Genomic DNA, 21,558 nt, shown 5'->3' with positions numbered 1-21,558 from the left:
ATTAGATCCCGGCCGTGAAAGCCTTCACAAATACATTAAATCACAACCCTTTGCTCTGCACTCCCCCGCCCTGCTCCCATGTTCAGTTATTATCCATATCCCTTGATGATGCTTGTGCTTGACTGATCATTTTGTCCAGGTCTTCTCTTTCCAGAAGTGTATCCACAGGCTTTTGGTGCCCCTTGTGGTGGGTGGGGTGGACGTCACAGCCACCAATACTGAGCTGAGTTGGGGATGACAGGCAGGGCTAGGGGACCAAAGTCACATCTTGGTACTTCTTGATTCAATAGCATCCTACTAGGGTCTCCCCTTTGAAATTCCTTTGTTGGAGGATGGCCACTTTCAGGTCGCAGGTTGCTTGCTTGCCATTTTTTTGGCCAGGATTAGGACTCATAGTGGCTTTCAAAGTCATTAAATACAGTAATCACTAAAACCTAGTAAGATACACATATTCAAGTACAATAAATCCATGATAAGATGAAAACATACCTATAATCAAAACACATTAAAATATCTCAGTTAAAATACTAACAGTAATTCACTTCAGGAATAAAAGAAATTTGCCCTGTTCAGTCAAAACTTTATCCTTAGGAAGTTGTCAGTAGTCAGTGAATAGAACTTTCTTTTGGTAACCTTTTTTAAAAAATAAAAATTAAAATTAAACACTCAAAGAGTAGCTCCTAAAATAGATTGCCTTTGAGTCAAGCTGATGAAAGAGTAAGCAGCAATGACGTCAGGATAGCGTAGATCTTACACCCATGGCAGTACCGGCAATTATTCGGCTGCGTAAGGAAGGGAATAGTCAAAAGCTGTGAAATATTCATGACTGGAGCTGATAAAAATGACTTTGAAGGTATGCGTCAGCTTTTTAAAAGGAAAAAAAAAAACAAAGTTGGGTCAGAATCATGCTTACTGGGGAATAGATTGAAAAGGCTTCTTAAATATCTTTTAAAATGAGCACTGAAACTTAGGAAAACTAAAAAAAAAGTGGAAAGGCTTTGTATTGCTGCTACAGATTTTTGGGACCTTGGCTTGTGCTTAATGCATCGGAAGCTGCCTTATACTGAGTTTAGACCATTGGTTCACCTGGGCTGCATGATGTTGACACTGACTGAGGCTTTCAGGCCAGATTTTTTTTTTACTATTCCTGCCTGGAGATGCTGGGATGGAAGCTGGATCCTGCTGTGTTTCCTTCTGATGAAGCTACAATCCATCTCCATTCAGTAAGATGCATGAATTACTGCTGATAGGTATCCTTGGAGCACTGAATCTGGTTTTTGACACAGAAACAGCCCAGATATTGCAGCCTTTTTTTACTTTTTCTCTCCAATGCCCTTCTCTTAAGCTTCTGGAGGAAAACCAGGCTTGCTTAGTGCCGGTAACTTCAAGCAGTCAACCAAAGAACTGCAAGTTTTGCCTGGACTAGAGCACGAAAGCCTTTAGCAACTGCTTGGCCCTCTCCCAAAATGACTTCTTCCTTTCCTACCTCATTGCTTTTTTGTGGTTGTTCACTTGCCAAAAGAATTTAACACTTTTGAATGCTCTCTAAAGGGAATATTAATGACATGCAGATTGGTTGTATTTGCATAATTGTGACCACAAAAATAAAGGCTTCCTTGCTGAAGTGATAAGGCATGTGGATTTGTTTGTGGTATACGTCGCCCTTGGCTCCGTGGCTCCAGATCAGAGGTTCAAAGGCATTAGCTCATAATTACAGCTGACTGCTGATCCTTCTAATAACTTAAAAAATGACTTCCAAAATTGTGTAACTAGCCTTGGAGGCAGAACCGCATTTTATTTTCAACACGGAAGAATTGTGCCAGTTTCGAAGGGCAAACCTGCTTGGAAAGTTCCAGAGCCCCCTGCTTCAAAACCTACCCAACAGGCAGGGCAATGCCATCTTCTACTGGCTTCCATTGCATCAGTGGGAGGGATGGGCAACATGTGGCTTTCCAAATGTTATTGGAGTGCAACATCTATTGTCCCTCATCATTAACTGTGCTGCCTAGGACCAGTGAATGTTGGCGTGCAAACGAACTGCTCGGCTTTGATCTGTGCAATCCAGACTATTTTATTGCACAGCATTCATTCATAGAAGGTGACTCTAAATGAAGTTGCAGATAGTAGGGGCAAGATGGATACAGCAGCCTCCAAATTCAGTGGCTTATCCTTACTAGATCTGTTGAGCCAATTGCTGAATAAGTTGACACTTACGTAAATGGCACTGATTCAATGGTTCTGCTCTAGTTGAGACTGTTGGTGGATTTAGGATGCTATTTGTTAACATTTGAAGTTAAGATATTATCAGAGTCCCTTGTTGTGAATAAATGCCACATGCTAGATCCTCCCAAGCTAACTTTGAGGCACAGCATCCAGGCATCTTGCAGTCTGTCTCCTCTGATGCCGTTTGTTCTTCCGGCTGCTGAATTCCTCAGGAAAGATCCATGGAAAAATCTCCAAAAATCATTGAGACTAATTCACAACTGAAGTATCTACAAGGACCCATGAGATACTTTTCTCAAGAAGTAGTCCCTTCTGCTTTTTCTCTGTCCCTTCCACCTCCACCCACCATCAGTGAAGATTATAGGAATTCTCTTCCAGGAGGTTTACAACTGCTGGAAATGCAGTGAATTCACTGTGGGAGACACAGAGTGATCTGTTTGCCCGTGGGCAGCTTGGGAGCTGGACTCAGCTATGCACACTTTTTCCTGCTGTTGAGAGTTAAGCATCTCTTCTGTGCGATCCCCCTGATGTATTGTTTATCTGATTGTAGGTTGTTGCACACCAAAAGGGGAAAGAGGCACTCCAGAGAGGCTGGGAAACTGCACGAGAATGTAGAGATTCCTCATAGTATTTCCCCACCCCTTATTTATATCTTCAGCAGATAAAACTGTTCTCCTTTATCTTTAATAGTTTTAATTCTTGGAGCTTTCGCCTTTTCTCCCCTTGTCAACCAGTGGCTCAAGATTTTTGGTTATTCTTTTCTGGATGGCTTCAGATTTGGGGTTTGGGGAAGGAATTTGCTTCCACAACTGTGTTCCTGAATATCTGATTGCTTTTTAAAGCCATCAAAATTAGTATTCTTGACTGCATCAGGGGTAGCGAACTCCATACTTTAGCCATGGGCTGTTTTTGTTTGTCATAAATCTGTTGTGATTCAACTTCATAGTATGACGGTCATCCCCAGCTTATAATGAAGAAGTAGTTCCCTTTGGTCTCTTCCACACCCTGTGTAATTAAAATGTAGGAACCAGAGTTCTTTGCAGTACTTCAGGTGTGGCTGCAGAGTTCTATAAGGCCATGATGATACTGGCAGTTTTAGTGCCCACTCAAAACAAACATCTCAGATTCTTTAGAATCCAGGAAGTTGTGTTTAATGTCAATGGTTCTCTTGGCTCTGCTGAATGCAGTGCATGCCCTGGGAAGTCCATGCCTTGTTGCCCGGACAGAGAGTGATCTCGCCAGGGCAAATGCCTTTCAGTTTCCATCTGCTTTCTGCAGAGCTTTGGATCAGAAATAGCACTCTTTCACCACTGCAAGCAGAAACTATGTACCAGAGTCCCGGCTACACCACAGGTAGGTCGTCACCCGTGGTGCAGCTGGGACTGCAGGAATATTCTGAATTTGGTTTCTCTGCAGGATGAGATCACTCTTGCATTTCGCTCAAGTTAGCTTCACCTGGGATGATGAGAGGGTTTAACTGTTTTTTTGCATTGTTTGTTTACTTGTTCATGTGTTAATTTCATTTTGCAGGATGTACCAGTCGGTCAAGCTCCTCTACTCCACTGGGATCTTCTTCACTTACGCACTCCAGTTCTATGTCCCTGCAGAGATCATCATTCCTACAGCCCTTGCACAGGTCCCACAGCGCTGGACCGTATGGTTCAATCTGCTCCTGAGAGCATGCCTTGTCTGCGTCACGTGTGAGTAAAAGGCCAGCACTGGGGAATCATATTTTCCTTTTCTATTTGATGGGAAAGAAATGTCCTGACAAGTGGAAGTCCACCAAGGAGGGCGCCGTGTCCTTATGGCATGGTTCACATTTGCCAAGTGAGAAGTCTGTTCTCATTATCTGTCTGAAGTAGACAATGCTGCTGAGGCATCACTCTAAATTCCTAAAAGCTCTCCTTGTTAATGTGAAGAGAAGCATGCCAAGATGGATTCCTATAACAGAACTCACTTGTGAAATCCGCTTTCACCCCAGTGTCTACAGATAGAGTTCTCTGTAGAAACTGGATTCAGAGTTCCCTTTAGCAGTACTCCAAACATGGGACCCTGCCGTTGGGAGGCAGACAGGGGATGGCCCTATGAGTTACATAATGTGCTCTGGAAGGATGAGGAAACCTAGGGACCAGTGTAGAACAGTAGTTCCCAACCTTGAGTAGCCCAATTGTTCTTGGGATGCAACTTCCAGAAAACCCAGCTGGTATTAAAGCCTTCTGGGAATTATAGTCCAAGAACAACTGGGTTGCCCAACACTGGGAACCACTGATGCAGAAGATGGTGGTGGAGAGCTATCAGGGAATGAGGAATGTGGTCCTCTAGCAGGAGACTTCACTGGATTTCTGTTGCAGAAAGACAACTCTGGATACATCTACAGATTAAATGTATCCTAGAGTGGTTGAAATGACTAGATAGGCGGGGTATAAATACAATAGATAAATAAATAAATAAAAATAAAGATGCCTGCCACCACCACCACCCCCGCATTCTAATATTTGCTTGAATAAATGGGCAACCCAGATTTGTTGTCCTCCCTGGAATGATTGTGTGTGGTGGCCCACCTTCTAGTGACATCTCAGTGTGGCTCATGAGGAAGAGTCGAGATCTCTAGAGTCTCTGTGAGCTTATCCTAGCGTTGACTCCCAGTCTGCCTCCCAGCAGTCATGGCCAGTGTGATCAGCTAAGAAACAGAAGGCAGTAAGCTCTAGATTTTTGTCCAGGATTAGTTTGTTGAAGACAAACAGAGGCTGAGAGAAGATTAAAGATTTTAATCTGTCACATGATATCCTAAAAGGAAACTCAAGCTGTGCAATCAGCCCCCAAACCTTATCATCCTCAAGTTTTAGAGATTGGTTATGACCACTGTTGAGTAGTTTGCTCCTTTTAACTTTTAAGTAGATGCATGCACATTTTATTTTTAAGATATTCCCAAAGCTTTGAGAAAGTCTGATTCTCCTTTAAAACCCAGCATGCATTCTCTTTGCACCTTATTCTATTGATAAAAATGGGGGGGGGGCTTTTGATGCTGCCATTGCTGCTACAGCAAATTTAGCATTGGGGCTGTGGGTGGTAATGTGGGCCCCAGTGGCTTCCAACAGGATCCAATTTTGGCCCTCAGAGTCCCTGAAAGTTGCCCACCCCTTCCCTAGACAAAAGCTAGTGCTCTGAACCCAAGGCACTTTCTAGCATTTTTTGAGATCTCAACTCTGGAAATACCGAAGTGTTTTTGCTAAAACTGAAGCTGCTGTTACATCAACTGGAGTACTCTAACAAAATAACCAGCTTCCAGGCAAAATGTTCACCATTACTGGATACACTACATATGGCTACTTGTCCCATTCATGTTTTTCATTGCAACAAAATGTATTGTGGCAACCATTCATCACATCTTTTTACCTAGGTTTTGCTGCCCCTTATTTCCTAATTACTTCTGTGCAACTGTATTGCACATTCAGAAGTGCATCTTATTGCTTCTGATAATGTGTTTGTTCATTTGTTTGTTTCCAAAAAGACTGAGTTCCCCAAAGCCAAAGGGTTTGTAAATGGGTATTTAACTTCTCCTAGATTTATTTTTCAGTTAGCTTAATTCTCCTTTTCCATTTTTATTCTTGAATGACTTACTCTTTCATCCTCTCTCCTTTGAAATGAAACTATAGGACAGATGCACTTTGCAAGAAGTATTATTAAAATGGAAGGATAGGGGGTGTGTCTGGTGCAGTTGGGGAGTGATTTCTTAGCAGCAGTGGACCTCTCCGCTGTTGGTGATGATGAAACACGTTGGTGATGATGAAACACACAGTTCAACATGGGTTCAAGTAGCTGTTTAGTTGGGAAGGAACAACTCAAGGGCCAAACTTGAAGAACCTTGGAAAGAACAGGGAGTTACAGGGTGGCTGGCAGCATGTGGTGAAAAGTGCACACCCACACCCACACCACAATTTGGAAGAATTAGTCATGCACTAGAATGGTGCTGAGGGGAAGGACACAGATTCCTTTCTAGTGGTTCTTGTGTCGTCAGAGACATTGGAGTATAAAGTAACTGAGCTCTCAGCAAGGATAAAAGCTGTTAAGTGGGTTGCATGAATATTAATCGAAATGATCACGGCCTCAGAACAAGGCTGCGTCAGTGCTTGGGCATCCAAAGATGGGGTGCTTTTTTATTTTATTTTATTTTATTTTTGAAGTGTTAAGCAAGTGAAAAGAGAGGGCTAATATTTAAAAAAATCCTCTTTGAATCAATATCTATGGCAAGCGTAATCATTGTTCCCTGAGGGGCTGCAGCTGGAAAATTGGATTTTGCTGCCTCTCCCCCACCCCCCGCCAATAGTTTTAGTAATCCAGTTTACTGGGAGATGTGACAGTCATCTGAGTCATAGAGGCGCTCTCGATACTGGAGTTTTTGACAGCCTTGTTTCTCCACAGGTCCAGCTGAGCATGCACTGATGGGGTTGTGTCTTCAGAGGAGTGAGGGAGGAGGCAACATTATTTACCTGTGGCCTCTGAGCCTACAGTCATAGGTTTTCCCATTGTGGAGAGCAGATTCAACAGCTGTACACTGGGAGACTGGCCCTGTGCATGCCCTCAAAAGAGTAAGCTACATTTTGTTGACTAGGGCTCATTCACAGTTTGTTTGTGTGTGGGGCGGGGTTTACTTTTGTGGATTACAAGTCCAAGAATTTCCACCAACAGTGTGGCCGTGCCAGGTGGGTTTTCTGAGGGTTGTAATCCAAAAAAGTAATTTTTTTCCATTCTGCACTAATTTCCAGTCCAATATGCATAGGATTATATCCCAATTGTCTCTCTAAATAAAATAAATTAGAAATCTGGGCTTGAGTCCTATTCAATACCTAGTCTCTTAAGTATTTAAAAAGAAAGAAGAAAAGCTTTAGTTAGAGTGTTAAAAATTGGAGAGAGATTATTCGGTATTTCAAGCAAGATGGTTGTCACATGCTCTCAGATTGAGCTGTGAATTTAAGAAAAGATGGCTAAAATGGCTGGACAAAACTCTCTAGATGAACATATAGGTCAGACCTGAAAAATTCCTTCCCAGTGGATCTTTCCTAACTCCTGGGAGCTGTGAGGAAGGGGGCTGTAAAAAAAGCTTTGAGTTACTATGGAATGGGGAACCCTGGAAAAAAAGCTTTCAGCCCAGTGGCCCAAGGAAAAATACCTGATAAGGCTCCCTGCCCTGAGCCAACCTGAGTTCAGATAGTAATTCAGCAGTGGAATGGGGGAGAAGAAAATCAGGGGTGACAGCTTGAGTCCGTGTGTGTGTGTGTGGGGCGCATAAAGAGGAAATTAGGATTAAACAAGCAGTGGAGTCCTGATTTTTTTTATACTGTTTCTGAAGGCTTTCTCTAACAAATGGATTAGTGCATGCAAAGCAACCAGAAGAGGTAGCTACGAATTCTGGTGTGACAAAGGTACTAGAAACAATACCTGGTGTGAAATAAACACAATGCTAATCTCTCTGCATTTGGGCAGAAAGAATAGCTAATGGATGCTGGCTGACCAAGCAGTGGTCACTCTTAACAGGGCTGGGATGTACCACTCTTTTTGTGTGTGTAGTGGTGGTGGGTGACCCTAACTTCCAGAATTCTTTAAGAATTCCGCAGGCAGAAATCTGGGTGTTCCAGCCCACAGACCCACACCTACAGACTGTACAGACCCCTACATTTTGCTCATCTGGAGAAGGACCTGACTCTGAGTTTGCATGGCAGTCTCAAATCTGTGCTTCTTGTTAATGTACAAAAAGGGAAAATGCTGTGGTGCTTTCTGGAGTTGTGATCTCACTACCTGTTGGGCCTTAGAGAGTGGGCACCTGCCAAAGAACTGCAGCTCCAAGAAAGGATCATGGCATCTTCTTTTTTATATATATGTTAACAGAAAGTACAGGCTCGAGTCAGTGGTACAGCCCTTAGAGATCGGCCCTTCTCCAGCTGAATGAAATGTAAGTGTTTCAGGTGCGGTCTGTGGGCTGGAATTCTCAAAATTCTGTCTGGTTATTCTTGGAGTTGGAGTCCAAAAATAAAGTATTTTTTAAAAAATACCCCAAGTACTAACATATTTAAAAGCACCAATAGAACATCCCTAGGTGGTTCCCCTTGACATTTAGTCCAGTCGTGTCTGACTCTAGGGGGCGGTGCTCATCCCCATTTCCAAGCCGTAGAGCCAGCGTTTGTCCGAAGACGATCTTCCGTGGTCACGTGGCTAGCGCGACTAGACACGGAACGATCTTACCTTGCCACCAAGGTGGTACCTATTTATCTACTTGCATTTTTACATGCATTCAAACTCTCAGAACACACAGAGAGAGAGGAGAGAGAGAGAGCGCTGGGGTGCAATGTTCTATGCACAGAATGAAAAAAACACTTTACAGTTCAAGCCATCAGTTGCTTGTTCAATCACATTTGAAGTTAGTAAGAAAAGGCTGAGCACTTCCACTCTTGCGATAGTTGGGATCATTAACTTTGAGAGACTCTCATAGCATCCTTCATTCCTTGGGAGCTGACCTTGCTTTCCAACAATGTCTTTTCTCGGAATTACAGTCTGGGTTCCATACTGCAAATCCTACTTTTCTGTCTCTCTCACACACAAGCACACTCACTCCATCTCTCTCATGCACACATTCCTCAGAGACTCTTAAACACAGCTGAGCTTTTCAAACATAAAATGCGCTATGACATATCCTCAACATGTTCTGTTTTGTTCTGTCCTCAATTCTCCCAGGACTGTGGAATTGGGTTCTTCCCACAGAAAACATGACGTTTTAAAAATTGCAAAATAGGGGCACGTGGGCAGAAATCTTTTCTGGCAAACAAACCAGTTTCTTCTGTTTTATGGCCATTGTGCCTTTGTTTTCTCACGGTGCTCTAGTTTCCTTTCCTACAAAAGCTGGCTCCACTGGAAGCCATGCGTGCTACAACGCAGTACCAGCACATGCGGCACATTGCATCCATCACTCCCATACAGCTCTTGAGTATCTGGCAAGAGTATTTGCGGATGTCTACTGAAGTAAACAGGGCGAACATTGAAAACATGACATTGCACACCTTATTCAGGCGTCTCTTGCAGAACATGGGATTTCTTTGGATTCTGACACACACGAGAGGGGAAGAAGGAGGTGAATGGAAAAGACAAAAAGTCTTAAGACAGAGATGGGTGTTGCTTGTTGGCTTTGGCCCCAGTATGACGCAGCCCACCATTTCAGGACCCCTTCATCAGTGTAACATCTTGGCCAGGGCAGGTAACTCTCCAGACATCCAGGAGTTGCCCAGGCCCATTGCTGGACCCTTTCCCCATTTTTTTTCTTAGAAAAAAAAATGTGTTGTTTTTTTTTTTTAACTGAAAAGGCATCCTTGTGCCCTCTGGTGGCAAAATTTTAAAAATTCATGTAAAAATTAGATGGTACGGGGTCAGTGGTGCTGGGCCACTGAAAACATACCTCCAAAAGGGATCAAGTTTACGTGTGTGTTTGTGTGTAGAGGTGCTGGGGCAGCATGCAGTCAGCAGGCCACATGTTGCTTGCCACTGTTCTTGACGTTGAACAGTGTGTCCTGTAATGGAGTCGTTGGGCTGGTGCCCTCTCTCTTCAGTTTAAGATGTGGAGCTTGCATGCATTGTGTGGAACTGATCTCTTCTTGGTCTAGGACAGACATGGGCAAAGTACAGCCCACAGGCCTCATATGGCCCGCAAGCCGCTCCTGTCCAGCCTGCCTGTCACCGCTGAGTGAGCCGGAGCTCCGGCTCTGTTCACCCAGCACGGCAGTAAGCAAAACTCGTGAGATATGATGCTGGGATCTCGTGAGTTTTGACTGTTACTCTTGAGCCACAGGCTGCGAAGTCTGCGGCTCACAGGCGATAGAAGACAGTCGGAGAGGAAGGCTGTGGGGGAACGGAGGACAGGTGAGTTAGCTCAGTGTCAGGGTCCCCCCCCCCACAGTGAACAAATTACAACGCTCACATAGTTAACTCCCTAACACAGTTCAGATTTTTCATGTGGCCCCCTTCTCCTGAGCTCTGTATGCTTTCACTTCACTGTGCTTCATTTTGGGACCAGTCATTGGAATGGTAAAGATGAACTAAATTTGGAGATCTGATTGCTGGGGCGTGCATCTGTCTGCAAGGAAATGCCATTGTTTTGCTTCAAGACACATTCCCAGGTACTACAGATAGATCCATATAGATCTACGAAACATAGTGCTGATGGTGAGGAAGACCGTCCTGAAGGAACTCAAGCGTTTTTGTGTTAAACCCTTGCTATGCTCTAGCAGAGTTCCCTACCCAGCCCCCTTGCTAACAAACAGCAAGCTTGGCACAACATACTTAGTCTCCTCTTTCAGGAAGCCTCATTTGCATTCGCACAGTTCATCTTCTGAGTTTTTGCTGTTAGTTAAAAAGTTGTGGGTCTTCGTGCCCTGACATTTGAACCCAGGGTAATTCTAAAAACATAATCTTGTTTTCCAGTTTCACTGAACCCAGTTTTTCTTAATGTTATTGGACGATCTAAGTTTCCCTTATGATTTTTGAATGCAGCAGCTTTTCTGTAACTGATGTACCAGTTCTCTTCCTTTTGTCCAAACTGTGACAGTTCTCAGCATCAAATATATCTGGTACATCCCTCCCTTGATTTTTTTTTTTTTTTTTTTTTTTGGATGAGGATGCTCACCCAGAGGCCTGTTTTGTAGGCTGCTGAAATTCTGCCTAGAGCAGAAATTTTTAAATATGTCTGTGACTAAACTTTACCACAGAAGCACGAGTAGCTTTCTTTGGTATACAGGCCATTTGGGGTGTCTTTTATACCTGTTCCCATCTCCTGCCGTGATATTTACAAGATAAAAAACGATTGTTTTTGTTTTTAAACAACCTGTACATGGCCTCTTTTTGCTCAGCAAGACTGTACGACGAAAAAAAGAGAACTTTAGCTGTGAATGAAAATGATGCTGTGAAAAAACAAGTCCATTTTCAAAAGGACCCCCTTAGTGTTTCCCCATCCCCTTTTAATTCAAAGCTTGGGGATGTTTACATTATTAAAATTTAAATTAATTTTAAATTACAGTCCCCTGAATCCCTAATGCAGCATAGCCACCAACCATACTCTCAGCATGTTAGACAATGTCTCTACATACCTTTGTTATTGCAGTCCAGCAAAGTACCTGTTTTAAGTTCTGATCAGCATGTTTAGTAGGTGACTGGCCAGGGAACCTGTCTCTGTGGGTTTCTAGAAATCCAGTAGAATTTAATGTAATTAGGAGACCAGAAATTAAATTTGAGAACAGGGTGAGGCATATTGCAGAGGATAAAAGGTGGCAATGGTACAAATGATGGCCCTGATTCTGGGCTTGTGTTTTCTTACCTTGGTTCTGATCAAGGGCATCTCACTAATCCAACCATGATTCCTCCAGCATGCCAGATATTTATTTATTTAGTATCATTTGTGAGCCACCTTTCTCCCAATGAGGGGACGCCTGTGTCGTAAGCACTTGTGCTGTAAGATTGGTTTTAATTTTGCTTTGATTTTGCTTCATGCAGTGCTGCCAAGTTAAAATACATGATAGAGCCGGAGTAATGAATCAAACATTCCAATTTAAAATGAGCATTTCAGGACTGCTATATTTCTTGTCTCAGGACGTGGGTTGTAATCCATAAAAGCTCATACAAAATTGGATGTGTTAATCTTAAGGGGTCCTGCAATAATTTGCTATTTTTGTTTTTGTTATGCATGCATTTCTTGGTTTTTGTTTTGTTTTGGTGTTTTAAGATGGCAGGAATAAATCTCAGAGAAGACAGTGATAATCTATAATGTGAACACATGCTAAATGCTGACAAGTGTCTTTGTATCATCCATCAAAGTTACTGGCTGGTGCTCCAAACACAACATCTCTCTGCTTCTCCTTGTTGCTCTGTGAACATTCCCTATCCTGTCTTTTGTTGTTTTCCTTCGCTGATTCCCACACCACATTTATCTCATGCTTTGTTCCTTAGGATTCTCCCTGCTTCCATTCCCTCCCTGCTTCCCATTCCAATTTAGGACAACTTTGCCATTGCTGTAAAGCCTTGAGAGCAAGCATTTGCAAAACCCAGTAGTGCTGGCTGCAACTGGTTTATTTGAATGTCTGCATTTGTTCCAAATAAGTAAGCAGTGTTGAAGCACCACTGTAACGTGCTAAGTTGGCCTTCGGAGCAAGGAGGAGCCTTTTCTCCCTTGTAGCATGGGAAAGATTGGCGTTCCTCCTGATCTGTAGCAAGCAACAACTGGGGGATGGGGAGGAAACGGAATCCTCCTAAATATATTCTGCCCTCTGTGGTGCTTCCACTGTGCCCCATACCTATGGTGGGGAAATTCCTGAGGGGAGCTCAGCTTCTATGAATGCAGTAGGACAGCTATCCTGCTCCCCCCCCCCAAAGCAGGAGCAACTTGATCTTCCAGGTGTCTTTGGTTTACAACTCCCATCAACTACAACTGGCATAGAATGTGATGGGAATTGCAGGCCAAAACATCTAGAGACCACCATTGCCTTCTCTTGCTGTAGGGAGATGTGGTTGCTGATAGATGTGAAGTTTCCCAGGCTCTACCAGTGTCTCGTCTCATTGGGCTCTGTGTTTTCATTAACTGAACACTAACAATTTTATACCTCCTGAAATGTCTCTTCTCTTTTGCTCTGCCTCCACCTATCCATCTCCCTTCCCTAAAAACCCCAGTAGAAGCAGGTGACATTTATGTCCCTAGCTGGTGTGTAGCTATTTGCTTCTGTCTTTTTTTAAAAATATATATATTTTATGCATGTATAAACTGCTTCATCCTCAAGGAGTCCCGGGGCAACATCTATGACATTGTCACAGGACAGAAATCCCGTACTGTAAGGAGCAAAAAGGTGTGGCTGTGTAACCAGCAGAGGAACAAAACAATCAAAATTGTATACCTTAATTTTTTACATCTCAAGTGTTTCTATTGCACTTTCTGTGTGTCTGTATTATCAATAGAATACGTGGCTCTTCCTGTGTAGAGCACAGACTGTACGTGGCTGTGTATGCGTTGTAGTCTCCTGGAAAAGGGGAGAAAGCTGTACCTTGCTCTACATCCTTTTCCACTAATCTGGTGCCCTCTAGAAATGTTGGACTCCAATGCCCATCATCCCCAGCCTGTGTGAGAGATGTAGTCTAGACTCTAGCCTACCGAGAAGGGGAAATGCTGGGGGAGGCTGCCCAAGATACTATGAGGAAAGACATTCACTGTGCCCCAGGAGTGGGGAGTGAGGGGGATCAAAGCACTGTGTGACTCAGAAAGCAAGCAGCTGCTGCTGCTTCTCCTGCTTCTTTTTAAAGAACTATTTTTTTTGAAGCAGTAACAATTTAATTGGTTTCAAGTTGAACTCTACAGATGCGGGAAGCCTTGCCAAATTCGGCTAAGCACACCACCCTCCAGTCCTCGTCCAGGAGGACTCCAGCACTCAAAAATAAACTCTTGTAGCCTGACTTTCTTTTGGAGGCTGTTTCGTAATCCAAGAAGCATCCCTGTCGTCACGACAGCTCTGGCGCAAGCATGTCAAGTCTTGTTTCAAGTTGCATGAAAAGGCAGGGCACTTTTTCCGATTAGTTTTCCCCCAAGTATTTGCTTGTTTGCTAATGAGGTTGGTGCTTTTCCTCTAATTTCTGTCCTTCCAGGGATGGGTGTTGTTGTTGTTGCTGTTTTAAAGGTTTTTCTTGTTTCAGGTCTGCTAGCAATCCTGATCCCGCGGCTGGACATCGTCATCGCTCTGGTGGGTTCGGTGAGCAGCAGCGCTCTGGCCCTGATCATCCCACCCCTCTTGGACATCCTCACTTACTCCTCGGAAGGCATGCACCCACTTACCATTGCCAAAGATGTCATGATCAGTTTCCTAGGCTTTTGCGGATTTGTGGTGGGGACTTACGAGTCTCTCGCAGAACTCATCGTCCCGACGGTTTCCAATGTCACCAGTGCCTCCCCGTGACACTTCCGCCTCTCCACAGCTTTCACTTCGTCATTGCCGTGCCACTTTTCAGCAGCCTGATGGGATCCTGATATCCTCCGTAGCAACTGCAGTGACCGGCTGATCCTTTCCCCCTCCCAAACATACTTATATATTTTTTTTTTCTAACAAAGGAACAACACTGCAGTGAATAGGACAGGACTTGGATCTCTGTGGCCCATCTACACTTCTTTGTGTGCACGCCTGGGGTTGATACAAGAGCCTTCACAGAGTGAAGATTGGAGCGAACCAGGATGGAATGGGCTGCTGTTGTCTTCTGAGCGGCCGTCAACCTTCTTGAGACACAGAATGGTCTGCAAGAGGCTTGGCGCCATTACACGCTTCTGCATCTGGAGCAGGGATTGTTTGAGGGGGTCTACAAATCACGGTGCTGTTCAGAAGTCACCACGAATAACAGTTTCTTTGTTGCAGCTCTGAAGCACTTCTGCTGGCCATGTTAAAGAGTGCATGGTGCTCTAAATGCAGAATTGAGTTACTGTGTAAATTGCATTGTCTGATATTTATTATGGAAGGTGGTGTGTAACTTGGGAATGGCAGAAAGCAGAGAAGAGGGGGAAGCTTTTTTCTTTTAGTGGATGTTGCACATTGGTGTTCCCTTTCCTGTTATTGTTTTTTTTTCCCCTGCTGTAATCGTTCTCTGATTTGGTGCGTTTATTGGTAGCAATGCATAGTCTCATAAGCAGGTTCAGGCAGCTTCAGTTTGGCTGTATGCAGAAAAGAATGGCATGCTTAGAAGCTCAGGCTCCTGTATGCAATATCTCCCCAGGCTGAAACCAGGACACAACAGATATTTAAAAAACACTAAGAGAAACATGCTTGCTGGAGAAGAGCACAGGATGCAGGACAGGAAAATGTTTTAGAGGAAGATAATTTCATTCACTGTTGTATCATCAGAGAGGGGACTGGCAAACCAATATAAACGATCCTCTCTTGTCAAGGAAACCAAAATCAAAGGGTGATAATATGAAGGGAAGTTTCTTACTTTAAAATTACACCCAACCACCCCGCCACTGCATGTTGCTGCCTCACTCTGCTGCTAACAGGTAACCTCCATAACGCAGGCCCCGATTTAAACGTTGTCCTCTCTGTCTAGCAGTGAAAATGTAGACCCACTGGTGGAAGAGAACCCCCCCTTCTACAGCCTTCTGCCCCCTGCAAAGTTTGCTCCAAAATGTTAGAAGACCCTCCGTGGAAGATTGGGGGAAGGTTTGTTTGCTGCACAGATGCGGTAGGTTAGGGGGAAGCTTTGCTGTGCACAGGGCCCTGTAATGAAGTGACATTGTTCTCACAAACAGCCTGAGATAAAAAGCGAAATGTCATGTACAGTACTCTGAGGAAGACCTGTGTATCTTATCTTAAAAAGTGGACTTGGCAGGTGCGGCTTTCTCAGCCCTAATTGCAGCACTTCCCTAACCATGTGTGCTCAGAAGTAACTTCCACTTACTTCAGCGGAGCTTACTTCCAGGTAGCTTTCTGTAAGATTGCAGCCTTGACATCTTAACAAGACCCATTGTTAAAGTTTATTCTGCAGACAAAGTGGCCTGTAAGAAAAAAATCAATTGTGTAACACCATCCAATTATCGTGTATTTAACATTATTTTTTCCAGTTCATTTCTTTTTCTACTTCATGCATCGCTTGCATTGACTCCATCTAGCTCATCCATGACTGCCACACTACTGGCGTAGGTTGTCCTCCTATACCCATTACCTGGGAGGAGCTCTTCCTGAATCCAGTGAGCTAGATAGATATATGTAAGATTGCACTGTTATTTTTTTTCAATTAATGAGCAAATAATAAGATCATGGGTGCAGTATCTGAGGTTTCTCTTTTTGAGAACAGCCCTTCTGTATGGATTTCTTTACAACAGCGTGAAGTGCATACAATTTCAGTCTTTCCACTGCCCAAGCACAGAGCTGGGAATAAGGGATTACATGAGCAGTCACAGATGTCTCTCCAGCGGTGGCACTTTTGTGTTCCAGTGTCATTTTTGACAGGCATTTACTCAGGCAGAAGTAGGAGTGACCTGCGTTCTTTAATTGACGTTTTTTGTTAAAGGATAGAGAGTGACTTCTTAAATATATACTGTAATCATCATGGTCAATCCTCTTCTCTCCACTTTTTATGTTGATACCATTGTAAGAGACAGTTCAGATTAATTTCCTGTCCTCTTTCTCATGCCCTTAAATGACAAATGTGCCCACTGAGGTGAGCCAGCTTTCACTGGCCAAAACGCCTCTTCCTACATGGCAATAGAGGCAGGAGATTATAAGCACACCAGGTACCTTCAGTCTACTGTCTCCGTTACTTAATTCTGAAACATTACCTGAAATTACTTGAGTTTTTCCCAGTGAGTCTAGGACATTGGAATATTGGATCCTTTACAGAGCAGAGCTCTGCTGTGACACTGTCTTTCTTTGTGCCTATTCATATTCTATCTATGTTGCCACAAGAGTTGTAGTTGATATTATATAGAACACCTGCACAATGTTCCTAGGAATAAGAGTAGAGAAAGTGAAATGAGCTAAGAAGTTGTAACTTCATATGAGTGTCTCTCTTTTATGAGCAGGTATACAGTACTTAGACCCTTTTTCCAAGATTCTTTGTGAGGGGTATGCATTAGAATAAGTCATTTCCCATAAGCAGTGGGCTGGACTTCTGCAGAATTTCTCAGTTCCTTGCTAATGTTGTGCTTTGAGTTGTTGTGGGTCAGTCACTGTGCAAAAAGTAGGACTTTTGCAATGTGGCACAATATTTGGGAGAAGGGGCCGTGGATGCAAAGAAGCAAAATCAGGGTCAGAAGTGGGGAGAACAAGAAATGGTTATAGACTATATTTTGCCTTCATTTAGCTCCCGCATTCCTTTGGCTTTTGAGTGTCAAGAAACCGAAGACCACAGGGATTGCATTCAGAATGTCAACATGCCTTTTCTGTCGCCATTGAACCAGAGGCTGGGAAAAAGATAACTTTGGACTGTGGTGCTCAGGGCTATGGGATTCTAGTAACTGCAGTCTAAGAAAGTCATTTGCCAACTTCTTTGTGTAGAACTTCCACTGGTTGGAAACTTTGTAGTACAGTACTTTCTTGTATACAAGACAAGGAAGTATTGTTGCTGACCTCCTGCCACTTCCATAATGTTAGTGGCTAATGGCGAGAATCCTATTGGAGAGTTACACATATGTAAGTGACATTGCATAAGTCACAAGTGTAAAGTGCCACCAAGTAACAGTGTTGGTTACATTTATGACCATATGTGACTGGGATGTAAAAAGGAATGTGACTGGTGCCTCATCAATCTATTGCATTTTGGTGGTGCAAACTGATTTCACTTGCACATTCATGTATCTCCAACAGGATTCTGGCTGTTGTGTGTTCACTGGCATTGTGTGTACAAACAAATGGAAGATTATTGTTATTGTTGTTAGTTATTTCCATCTTTTAAAATGACTTTATTTTGACTTGAACTACTTTAAGTTTTTTTTTAGAGTAATGTATTCATTATTCATTTTGCGGGGACACATATGGATTATTGCTAATTATAATATGTATCACTGGGACAGAAAGGTAGTGCCAAATAATCAAACTATTGTAGTTTTGTTAACATTGCTTGTTCTGTGGTGGTCTTTGGGGATACAGTGGGGTCTCTACTTAAGAACGTCCCTACTTAAGAACAATTCTACTTAAGAACAGCTCCGTTTGCTAAATTTTGCTTCTACTTGAGAACAGAAATTCTAGATAAGAACAGGAAAAAAAAACCTTTCCTGCTCTTTTTTTAACCTTAGGTCATCTTAGGTTAAAAAAAATTCTCCCCCTAGTGGTAGAGTATGTATTAGCCAGCTTTGCATTAGTTCCTATGGGAACTAATGCTTCAATGTACGAACGTACCTCTACATAACAAAAAAACAGCCAGAACGGATTAATTGGTTTTCAGTCCATTGCTTCAAAATGAGCTTCGTCAGAAGTGCTTTTAACACTGTTCCCTGACCTAAGAAAAAAAGAAAAAATATCCCCCTCTAGTGGCAGATGGCAGAATAGCAGCTTCCCATTAGTTTCTATGGACGGAAAAGAGCAGATACGGATTAAATGGTTTTCAATGCATTCCTATGGGAAATGCAGATTCTACATAAGAACTTTTCCACTTGAGAACCACCTTCCAATACAGATTAAGTTCTTAAGTAGAGACCCCACTGTACAGTATATGGATTCTGAAATCTGCTTTTCCCTTCCTTTTTCTGATGCTTTGCAGCTAAAGTAGTCTTTCCCAAACTGGCACCCTCCAGATGTATTGAACTACAGTGAACTGTGCTGACTCAGGATGATGGGAAATATAATTCAGCATATCTGTAGGATGATGGCAGGTGGCATTCGTGGCCTCACGGTTATATCCTTTGCATGAAACACAAATAGACAGCTTTTGTATACGGACTAAATTCCGCCAGATGTACTGTGTTACACATTTCTTGTTGCTTGTTGTAAAACTTCATCACAAAATCCAGATAAGGCTGAAACCATTAACCATTTTTGTGGGGAAATAGCATTTAACCATTTTTTTTAAAAAAGTCTGTTGTCAAGTGGAGATAGTAGTTTGATCTTACAAATACAGGCTCTCCTCGAGGGTCAAGTGTGTTGTGTCTTTTCTGGTTTTGCAAATGGGTAAAAGGGCATTTCTATCCTAAATTGAATGCACATTTGGATTTAATTTATTTGCAAAGAGAAGTGGTCATGCTTTTAAAAGTGGATATGTGGAATATCTGAATGTATATTGGGTTTTTCCAGAAAATTCTGTGGGAGGAGAATCACTTGCCAGGTTCCCTACTAGTGGCTCGCAATGAGAGCCTAACCTTGGTAGTGTTCAGTTTTACGTATACACACAATAGAAAACATGCACAGCAATCTACACATGAAACAGTGCATTTATTTGCTTTCCCCTAGAAGCCCTTTGGAAAAACTGCTGTTGCAGGTGCAGAGCCAGGCTTAGAGATTCCTCTGAAATCTCATGAGATCATTCAGTGTTTGCAGTTTTGCCAGTGATTAACTGGAGGATGGCATAGATGCACTGGTATTGTTTTAAAGTGCTCTGATGGGGATCCTGGTTTCTGTCCCTTTTATATGTGGCACCAAATTAAGCCAACAAATAGGGAGTCGTGTTAATTTTAACAAAGTGAAGAAATAGAAGGAACTGTGTGCAATTATCCATGATGTCATTTTCAAACAAAGAGATTTTGTAGTCAGGCAAAGGGGCGTGTGTGTCTGCGTGTGTGTGTGTTCTGACTCGGTCCATGTGTATTTATTTGTGCCTAAATTTGTACATTTGCAAGAAAACACTTCATATTACTAGCATATACCCAGTGGGAAAATTATGGTTGTATGGGATTGTGCTGTACTGGAATTATGTACTTTACCAAATTTTATTCAATAAATCCTATTTTATATTGTATTATAAGGATTCCATTGTGACTTTATTTGTAATGTTTTTGGATTGCTTTTATGTGGCTTTTAATATCTAACTTCAGTTACAATAAAAATAAAACAATGAGAATATATTAAACAGCAATTTAAAAAATCCATCAGCTGGTTCCCAGTGTATCTCTTAGCGCAGTGGTCCCCAACCTTGGGCCTCCAGATGTTCTTGGACTACAACTCCCAGAAGCCTTCACCACCACCTCTCCTGGCCAGGATTTCTGGGAGTTGAAGTCCAAGAACATCTGGAGTCCAATAACCTCTGGGAGTTGAAGTCCAAGAACAGCCCCAAGGTTGGGGACCACTGCCTTAGCCAACAGCCTGAACTCAAGGCAAAGATTTTCATTAGCTTTTCTTGGCCAGATGTATGTATGACTGTTTTTTTGTCAGGGTGCTTTTGTTTCATTTTCTTTTGCTTCATTTGTTTTTGGGCACACTTTAGTAATTTGACCTTCATAATTTCTACCTAACATGATGCTTCATCATAGCTCTGGCAATACAAAAAAGTTTACATTCTATCAGTTTTATATATATATAAAAGTGTCAGTCCATACCGAAACTAGTCAAAGCAATTTATTTTATTTATTATTTATTTATTCATTTAATTAATTTATATGCCGCCCACACTACCCAAAGGTCTCTGGGCGGCTTACAGCATTTAATTTGTGGCCTTCTAGATGTTTACAAACTATTAATTTCACTGGGAGGGTGGCCTTGTGGGACCTGGGAGTCCAAAACATCTGGAGGGCTACAGGTTGTGCACCCCTGAACTAGAAGGATCTACAATTTTTTTTCTAGTATTTATTTAAGGACAGGGTAGGGAATACAAAATGTAAGGGGAAATAGGGAAGAAGGGAAAAGGGTTAGGGGGATAGGAGAACACAAAGTATACCATCCAATCAATTCATATTACAATAACAAATCAACTTTTTGCTTTTTCACAGTTTGATTACCCTCCTGCTTTCATCTTATCATTTAATTTTAGTTTATCTCTATGTTACTCCAACACTATCTGGTAACTGCAGCCATTTATACAATACATCCCATCGTTCAGTTTCCTTTTGAATTGAACAGTCTTTCAGCCCATCTGACAGAATATCCATTTTTGTCACTTCCCATATTTTCACAATAAGATTATCTTGTTTCATTATCTCTGCTTTCTTGAAATTTTTAACATAATGCTTTTTAATTTTGGAAGCTGCATAGGTCACTGGATAACTCTCTATCCCATCTACGTTACCTGGTGTCGTGCTCAATAAAGACGGTTCTAAAGTTTGTGCAGCTTCATTTTTGTTTGGCATCTAATGTTCCCTCTTTCGTCACTTTCATCAGATCTTCTATTTTGCTGAGACCTTCATTCACTTGCTGAGACCCTGTTATTATTGTCTTTTGCATAGTAATCTGCCATTCCTTTTCTATTTCTTGTACCACTGTTCCAGAACTTTGGGATTGAACAGACCCAGTCTCCATTTGTTGTCTTAAATTTTCGGAGGCCATCTCATGCTTTCCAATGAATGGGGTTTGTATAGGTAATACTATGCCCTTAACCACAATGATCGCCCCTTATATATCCTTCAATAGTTTCCACAATTTTATCAACAATCCAAACCCCTAATCATAAACTTCCCCTTTGATCTCCCTCCAATCTTTATCCAAACATTATAATATAAAAATCAACTTTTAACCCAGCAAATTCAAAATCAAATAGAACAGTGGCACAATTATTTCTTCTTCTCACAAGTTTAGCAAGCTTCTATTATCAGTCTCACACGCAGTCCAGCAAACACAACAACAATCACAGAGTCTCAAACTGTCCAGTCGTTGTCCTTGAAGCCCGTCTTATGATCTTTCCATTAACCCCTTGATG

At 42.4% G+C, this 21,558-nt stretch overlaps 1 protein-coding gene across 2 annotated transcripts in view; it reads left to right on the top strand.

Moving 5' to 3' along the window:
* The window catches only part of LOC110087968 (proton-coupled amino acid transporter 1), a 51,577-nt gene extending 33,845 nt beyond the window's left edge, over nucleotides 1–17,732 (top strand). For both annotated transcript variants that reach the window (XM_072990043.2, XM_020809973.3), the window contains exons 10-11: nucleotides 3,754–3,923; nucleotides 13,936–17,732. In XM_072990043.2, coding sequence (XP_072846144.2) covers nucleotides 3,754–3,923; nucleotides 13,936–14,195 — 430 coding nt within the window. In that variant the 3' untranslated portion in view covers nucleotides 14,196–17,732. The remainder of the gene's footprint in view (nucleotides 1–3,753; nucleotides 3,924–13,935) is intronic.
* Nucleotides 17,733–21,558: the final 3,826 nt, after the last annotated feature.

The sequence above is a fragment of the Pogona vitticeps genome, chromosome 2 (genome assembly GCF_051106095.1).
Source record: "Pogona vitticeps strain Pit_001003342236 chromosome 2, PviZW2.1, whole genome shotgun sequence".
Lineage (NCBI taxonomy): Eukaryota > Metazoa > Chordata > Lepidosauria > Squamata > Agamidae > Pogona > Pogona vitticeps.
The sequence above is the reverse complement of the archived record's forward strand: the minus strand, read 5'-3'. Positions and strand labels throughout refer to the sequence as shown.